Source organism: Plectropomus leopardus, chromosome 9 (genome assembly GCF_026936395.1).
Source record: "Plectropomus leopardus strain MGB_pleo_1.0 chromosome 9, ASM2693639v1, whole genome shotgun sequence".
Classification (NCBI taxonomy): domain Eukaryota; kingdom Metazoa; phylum Chordata; class Actinopteri; order Perciformes; family Serranidae; genus Plectropomus; species Plectropomus leopardus.
This window is the reverse complement of record NC_142184.1, coordinates 7,994,988-8,003,849: the sequence shown is the minus strand read 5'-3', so window position 1 is coordinate 8,003,849 and position 8,862 is coordinate 7,994,988. Positions and strand designations below refer to the sequence as shown.

Here is an 8,862-nt window from a genome sequence, read left to right as displayed (position 1 = left end):
GTCTGTTTTGATTCGCTGCCAAAAGAAAAAGTTACACTTGACTCAGGCTTAAAGGCTGCTGGACACACAACATATACACACAATGGAAGACTAGACAAAAAATTTTGGTAATTCAGTGTTTGTAATGTGTAAAATCCAAGCACAATAGAGACTCTTTTTTGTCGCATGTTTCAACATGCTTCTCTAGATATTTTAAACAAAAATGACAAAAATGGCTGAAAAGTGAAGTTGTAAATTTTATTTCATGTTCAGCTGCAGTAAAATATAACTTCTTAGTATGTAAAAATAACCCAAAACAACATTACATTTTCCCCAAACTGCAGTTCACGTGGCAACAACACCAGCAGGTTTGAAACAGATTCAAAATAATCTACATACAGGACCAGTGTATAAGACTGTACTGGATGATACACAGTATATTAGCTGCTCAGTTTAATGTCTATTCATGATACATGAATGATACCACTGAATGATTCTGTAGGTTTAACCTACTTTCTGATCACCAAATACAAATGGTGGCATTAGATACAAAGCAAACTGGAGCTCTGAGGGACTTGTGCTTTGCGTATTGATATGTGTGGACATTAAATGTGTATTTGAGTGGTTCTGTGAAATAATTTGTATGTTTAAGGACATCCTGGAGCACCTCAAGTATTTAAACTAAACAGAAGCATAATGCCGATTTTTAACACTTGAGCTAAACATATCACAATAATGCTATGTCTGATGTTTGTGTGCAATTCATAAACAAAAGATTGTTACAAAAAAAGCAAAATTATTGTGCTCATTGCATCCTTGAAATGATGGCGCAGGTATTATTTGTGCAATCGTCTTCCCTTCATCAGAAGTGTTTCCTTTCATGGTACCGTGTTGTATGTAAACAGTCAGCTTTTGGTCCATGAGCTGGCCCATCTGCAGAGTACACAATGTCTTGTAAAAACAAACTATGAAGAGCAATTTGTGACGGCTCCACATACACGCTGCTTTGGCAAGTTTTATAACTCATTCACTTTATAATTCAGAAGTAGCACTTTTCCTCTGGAGCTGCATAATCCCTTCAGATTCTTCTTTGCTTTTTGCAATTTCACTTGTCTGTTTTCTTTGGCTCTCGCATGAACTCCAGATTTTACACATCACAGATCTTCTGTCTCAAACTCAAAATGGAAGTGTATCCATGAAAATTTTCTCCACAATTGGTGGCGGAGGAACAAGATCCTCTAATTTAAGATAAAAGATGCGCTGGAGGCCTTGAGTGCACAGAGTCCTGAGCTCAGGCAGCTTCCCGAGAAGTCTGGACAGATAATTGGGCTGCAGCGAGCCGGAGCCGCAGCCAGAGATGTGATCTTTAAGGCAGGTAATGAGCTGGTTCTGCAGGTCCTCCACACGTTTGGGCTCCTTGAGACCATGTCGGTCTGCAACAGAGATTAAGATGTATGTCAGTCATGAGTAATGCTTAATATTTTGATTTTATATAGCACACAAATAACAAACATTGTTAAAAGAGGCTGCAAACTTTGGAACCATTAGGGGACATTTAATGGTTTTATGTTTTGATCCAATAAATTCCTCTTCACTCATTTGATTTTAATCACCTTTAAAAAGTACACAACTCCAAGTTGAATTGGGAAAATCTTTCTACAAAACATTAACTATATTAAAGATCCGGTGTGTAGGATTTAGGAGAATATATTGTAAGACACTGAATATAATAAGTATTTTTTCTTTGGTATATAATCACCGAAAAGTAAGAGCTGTTTATATCTACATATGGAGCGTGTTTCTACTGTTCTACTGTTTCTACAGTAACCCAGAATGGACAAACCAAACATTGGCTCTAGAGAGGGCCACTCGCATTTGCAACCAGCATCATTGCACATGTCAACTATTGAGGTGACTGGTGTTGTCAGTCGTGTTAATGCAGCTACGCTGGAACAATTCCTTGGCTTTAAATGTAAATCTGCTCCACGGTTATGTTTAGTTTGCTGTCATATACATGTTCTCTGGGCTATACTGTACGTGAGGTCGTTTTACATTCTGTCAAACACCTGTCGTGTCAGTCTTGTGTTGTGTAACAGCTTTGTATTGTTCACACCAATCAAACCTCCTCCTGCTAACTGTCCTCCTCGCTGAATAAAAATAACTCTACCGGGCGTAGAGCGGGTTGAAGCCCATCTCATCATCTAAAGGTAGATGAGTTAAATTGTGCTAAAGAGATACTTGACACACAAAATAACAATTTGCATAGAAATAAGCAACAACAGCAAAACAACATAAAGACATACTTTTATAAAGACTCACACAACTTTTGCAGTTTCATTCAAGTTTCATTTAGCCAGCTGTATAATCAGTATTTCCCAAACACACGCTTTTTCTCTAAAACTGAACTGACAGTAAAAGAAAAGGGTTTTTTGCAAAAATGATGGGTAAATTATAAAACAAAGCCTCTTTTTTTCCTGCCTGCTGTGTTTCTGCTGTGTTTCAATTCATTTGTGTCTCTTCACGGTCATTTTTGAGTCTCTTCCTTGTCAGTATGCATAAATTTGAGTGATATTTTGCAGGTGAAGACCAGGGGGCTCCTGATATTTTGGGCCCCTTGGCTGATCATTAATCCATTCATGATGAGAGTGCATGTGTTTGGAAATAACTGAACATATGACTGGATAAATAAGACTTAGATTATACTGCACAAGTTGCATGAGAGTTTGTAAACTGAGGTTTTGATATAGTTTTGCTGTTGTTAAACGAGGTCTCCTTTTCCATGGAGGTACGCGAGAAAAAGTTTCCTTCAAAAAATTCAGGTAACACAGCATAACTATTTGATGTACAAGCCGTCACTTTGGAGGTGGTGTATTTCTGTAAAGGATGACTAAAGCTCTTACCAGTGATTATGACTAGGGCTGTGAGACAGGAGAAGGAGGAAATGTCCAACTTCATGCGATGAAGGCTTTGAGAAAACTCCAGGATTGAGTCAATCCAGTCGCCAAAGCCTCGGACACACTGCATTTTGTGCAGCACGGCCCCGTTGCAGAAGATGAGCTTGTCCATTTCCGGATTGGAACTTTAAAGAAAAAAAAAACAACATAGTTTGTTGATTTTATCCACGCTGGGTGCATATATACTGTGTAGCCAACGTCATTACTTTTTTTTAATTTTTTTTTTTTTTAAGATTTTTTTTGGGGGGGGGGTGACATGCAGCAAAGGGCCTATGTTGGAATCAAACCTGCAGCTGCTGCAGCGAGGACACAGCCTCTGTACATGGGGCGCCCACTCTACCAACTGAGTTACTGGGTGCCCAAACATCATGAAATTTTTGCACTCACCGATATGCAAGACGCAAGATGAAGAGTTCGACAAACGCAGATTCCAGCAGCAGCTCCTGGTCCTCTGAGCAGAACTCAGAGAAACCTGGGATGCTTTGTGCCCACTTCCGGATCACCTCCATGGCGGATGTTAGTAAGTCGTAAAACTGTTTGATGTCATTAGCGTCCTCTTTCTGGTTCAGATTGACATCTGTCTCATCGTACTGAAATTGCAAAGAAGAAGAATTTCAAAACAGATGCCAACACTAAGTGGGTAATCATACATTCCCAAAAGACAAAAAAGAGGGATTATTTTTGTTTTTTTACCTTTGAATAATCCAATTTCCCAACGCCGGGGTTTGAGTCAATGTGGGCCCTCACAAGTGAAGCGATCATGCTCACAGGAGACACAGTGGTCGTGACCTCCTGGGCCACTTTAGGCTTCGAAGGCAGGCGACCTCTTCGTCCTTTCAGGCTGTCCGTTCTCACAACTTGAAAAAGAATTTTAATCTACTGTTACTTTCAGTTCAGCTTCACTGCCTGATCAGAGTTCGGAAAAGTGATGAAATTTGCAAACAGAAATTTCCAGACCTGACAACGTTTTGTAAAATTAAATATGTATAAGTGTTTATGTCTAAATAAAGTTTTGTCATGAAAAGTCAATTCATGGAAATACGTTTCATAAACCTATATGTTAACATGTCCAAAGACTGTTGGAAATGTGAAAATCCAACAATTTCTGTCATTACAGTTTCTGTTTGTGAACTGGATTGCATGTTTTAAAGAACAAAAAATTGCTAAATTATTTCCTCTAAAAAAATGGCTGAAATGTTTTCTTTAAATATTGCCCAAAATGCCCCAAAAAAGGAAAAAAAGACGTTTTCTTTACAAACACCACCCAAAAAATTCAAAATGGCCAAAATATTTTCTTTAAAAAAGAAGTTTTGTCAAGAAAAAAAAAGCCACAGTGGCCATGTTTTCTTCAAATACTGGTAGTAAACTAAATATAAAATAGTCCCTCCCCAGTGCTTTTTTTTACATGCCTCCCTCTTTTTGCCTCAAAGGGAAAGAAAAGTTTCTGAAAGGTCATTGAAGTTTATTGGTAAAAGCATGTATGAACCCTGTCTAATTCTGGGTTTGTGCTGAACTCACCTTCTCTCACCATCCCCACAACTAAACACTTCTGGAAACGGCAGAACTGGCATCGATTCCGCCTCCTCTTGTCCACAGGACAGTCTTTGTTGGCAAGGCAGACATACTTGGAATTTTTTTGTACTGTACGCTGTGAAATAAAAGAAAGAATTACAAATACTGGCACAAAACAATTAGTCAGATGGCATGTTTCTCTGTTTAATTGGCTGCACAGACAAGTCAGATCCTATTACCTTGAAAAACCCTTTGCATCCCTCACAGGTGCGAACCCCGTAGTGTTGACAGGAGGCGTTGTCCCCACACACGGCGCAACAGCCCTCATTTCCACTGGGACTTTTTAACTTAGGTGATAAGCTCCCATCCACCTGCTCAGCACCATCGAGGATTCTGGCTTGCTCCATCAAGGTCAGTGCAGATGGGTGGGGGTGGGTCAGAGTGAAAGGATCCTGCTCTCGTACTTGTTGACCCAAATGAGACATATCCTCCATAGAGCCAAAAGTGAAGAAAGAGGGCTCTTGTGGCATTGAGGTGTCCTCTGCCACCCAGTATCCTGGACTGGGTGAGTACGGCCCGAAGGCTGAGTCCCAGTTGGACGCATGCTGACTCTTGAACCGGGGGGTTGAAGGGGATGAGGCTGATGCGGGGCTACCAAAATAATCTGACCCACCGGGAGACACAGCCTCGTCCGGGTAACTCAGCGTGAACGCTCCAGGGTAGCAGCCGTACACCTGGAGGTCGTCCAGCTTGAAGGGAGTCTCCTGGCCTGACGATGGCGTGACGTGGGCGGGGGCGGCAGTGAACTGGCACGAATATGCGTCAAAGTCGCCCACGTGAGTGTCCACCAGGGAACTGATGCTTGGCAGGGATGGAGCAGAGAGGTGGTCCTGTGGGCTGCTCATATCCACTGCCAGCCTGGAGATAAAGTCTGTGCTCTGAAGCTCTGCGCTGCCAAGGCTGTTCTCGTAGGGCTGAGATCCATGCTGTGGGTGGATGCAAGTCATGGCTGCAAGACTGAAAAAGACGTAATCAAAGATGTTAGAACTAAACAAACTTGATTTTAATATCTTTAACTAGCTCTGGCAAGTTATTGTGGCTGGGCCCTTTTTTGTCTCTCTCCGTACACAGTGTACTGTAGTCATATGCTGGAATATTACACATTTTAAAAATTAAATTAAAGATCCAGTGTGTAAGATTTAGGAAAATAAATTGGCAAAAATTGAATATTATAATATGCAAGTATTAGTTTTCTGTAGTGTATTATCACCTGGAAATAAGGAACATTAGGATGAGCTTCTTATAAACATAAAGAGCGGGTCCTCGTCTACAGAGATCACCATGTTGCATCGCCACTGATTTTTTTTTTATGTGAAACAGCTTTATTTAGTATTTTTGCTAGTTTAAATTGAAAGGTCTGTTTGTTTTGGAGAGGAGGAGACCTCTGCAGAAGAGGTCCAGATGTTTAGGTCCTCCTAAACATCTGGAACTTAAGTTGTCAGGAGAAGAAGGTGAGCACACATCAGCAGGTGCTGGGCTAGTGGCCCATCTGTGACAAGCTGAATGGTGTCGCAAAAACATTTACTTTTAATGTGAAGCTGCTTTATTTAGGGGGTTTATATGTTTAAATCACCTGTTGCAGCTCCCCATAGAACGTTTTTTTTTGGGGGGCAATGTGTAAATTCTTCACATTGCTCCTTTACATTTTTATTTTTACCTAAATTACCATAAACCAATTACAACACAGTGAACCAGAGATTTCCCCTTAGGGAATCAGCACACTGCTGCATCTGCCCCTTGAGCACAGAACTGCACACAAATGAATTAGCATCCTACACTTAATTAAAAAAAAAACAACTATAAAGTGATCTGCTGCTCAGCCACAGTGATAAATCTCTGTGGCATATATTACTATGTTGTTAATTCTGTCAGCTGCACATTCCTAGAAAGTAAAGTAAGTTGGGATTGACTTTCAAACAGGGCTTAATGCCAAGAAATGAGAGATATGTTACATGTATAAAGGCTACACTTACAACTTGAACTCTATTTCGGTACAGATGCAACTTATTTTGCATATCCATATCATACCATTCAACCTGTATATAACTTAATACATACCTATCTACACCTTACTGTTTATTCCATACTCCACATGGATTCTTAATATTAGTTTATCATGAATACTACTTTGCACTTAACTGTTTTTTTTTTTTGGTTTTTTTTTTTTTGCACCTCTGGTTGAATGTTACACTGCATTTTGTACTAGAGCTCTGTGCAATCGCACTAAAGTTTGATCTAATTAGAATCAGGTTTATTGCCTAGGGGGTTTGCCTTGGTGCTTTCATGCATTAGAATGAACACAGTAAGTGAAAATAATAATAACAAAGTAATCTCGAGCAAAATAAAATAAATAAATAAATCAAATACTTCCAAACATATGCCATACGTCTGCTTTACAGATAAAAAATGCACAGTTGTATGCAAGAATGTGCAAAATGTCCACCTAATCCAAAATGTTAATGCAAGTTTGCACATTTTTCTTGCATATCCCCCGAATATTGACACATACAGGAGCTGTTGAAACAACACCTGTAACTTCGCTTGCTCCCTGATCAATAAATGAGGAAGGTGCGGCAGTAAAATGATGCGTTTCCGCATTTAAATGAAACTTATTTGAAAGAAATTAAATTATATTAAAAAAACACGAATATTTCTTACCTGTTGTGCCCGTCTACACGTGTTTTTAACTGTCTGTACTCCACAAACGACCATCAGTCATCCTCAGTGTCTCCCAGATGAGGAGCGAGTCCCTCCGCGTTCAGGTCTCCGCAACACTTTTATAGGATCCGCGTTGTTGTACCCATGACGTCAGAGAAAGGTTCCATACAAGGCCGGGCAGTGGGCGGGGAGATTTCCAGCCCCCGGCCAATCACAGCGCGCGTTTGAGAGAATAGACGTTCGATGACGCACTCCGGGATTCCGTTGACGCGCGTTGCGAAGAACCGCAGCATTGTTCTCCCAACACACACACACACACACACACACACACACACACACACACACACACACACACACAGCTAAATAAAACTCAATAAAGCTGAATATAACTGAATATTTTGAGCAATAAGAAGCCCATATATCGACAGTTTGCACAAGAGTCTCTTTGTGGAATAATACAGTGGCTTTTGCTTGCAAACTGGGAGATGATTTTGATATCTATTAACAGGAAGTCACACCATCTTACACTTTTTTTTCTATATATAGGTGGAAAAACTATTTTAATGCCTGTTGTCTTATGGTAAAAGTGAAGATAAATGAGTCGTCAAAACGTCGTAAAACGTCACTTCAAAAACAAGTCTTATCTGATGTGTGATGATAGTATTACCTGTACCTGCTTCAGAGGCAGAGCTGGGTAAAGTGCTTAACTATCCCAAAGCTAGTTGTCAGAAAATATGCAAAAACCGTAATATCTTCTAAAAACGATCCCTTTCTAAACCTAAGCAAACCAGCTTGATTTCTTTGAACCCAAAAATGACCCAAATATTAGCAAAATGTTAGTCAAAAGTACAAGACAATGACATGAAAATTAGCAATAAGTAAATGAAAATAAATCATAAAGAAAGTTTTGAAATTTGAAAACTCAACAGCAATGTCTCTTTCCAGAACTCATGACCTGGTTACTCAAGATAATACACAGGCCTTGCTGTGAGCAGTATTTTTTTCTTTGGAAGTATCATATAAACCACCACCAAATATAGAAGGAAGTGTGCATTCACTGATGGACAGGAGGCTGGTGCTCGTGATGGCGTAAGATGTGAACATCAATTGTGTTCTGCTTGGCTAAGCTGTAAACATGGATTTTGGTATTGGTATTGTGGTATCAGGAGAGACAAAGAGAAAGAGACATAGATTTTGAGTTTTTCAGATGTGTGTTTTTGGCCCTTTAAGTACCATCAAGTTCCATAATATTAGCAAGAGAGCAGACATCTCTACGGCCGATACCTCAAACACTCGGCAACTCACACTAAAACAATCAAGACTGATAAATAGCAAATAACTGATTTGAAGGTGAGCTGTCCTTTTTAGATTGTTCCTGCCATGAAGGCTTGCCTTAAAAGGTCCCTTTGTCAAAATGCAATTGGTTCTTTTCAGCATTTTCCTAAATTAATTCATGTGTAATCAAATGATCGCACAACAGGTATTCTAGCATAGAAAAGCACTGTACTCATTGTGCAGAGAGTGGGAGCAAGAGCAAGGGGATTAAAAGGAGCCCAACTGGGTTATTTAATCCAGCCATGTGCAGAGGTGAAAATGCAATACCACCTGTACGACATAATGCAATCCACTTACTGTATGCCTCATAATAATGAGCTTTCTAAAGCATAACATTAGATTATTTGAGACAGTCAGACCTACT

General features: G+C 39.9%; 1 protein-coding gene across 1 annotated transcript; it reads right to left on the bottom strand.

Moving 5' to 3' along the window:
* Positions 1-223: 223 nt before the first annotated feature.
* nr4a1 (nuclear receptor subfamily 4, group A, member 1) lies at positions 224-7,320 on the bottom strand. Its single transcript, XM_042492033.2, has 7 exons — positions 7,164-7,320; positions 4,685-5,462; positions 4,452-4,581; positions 3,627-3,790; positions 3,321-3,523; positions 2,880-3,058; positions 224-1,412 (listed from the first exon to the last, which is right to left on the bottom strand). Exons 2-7 carry the CDS (start codon positions 5,450-5,452, stop codon positions 1,156-1,158), a joined length of 1,701 nt encoding a protein of 566 aa, XP_042347967.1. The 5' UTR covers positions 5,453-5,462; positions 7,164-7,320; the 3' UTR covers positions 224-1,155.
* Between the last annotated feature and the right edge of the window lie 1,542 nt (positions 7,321-8,862).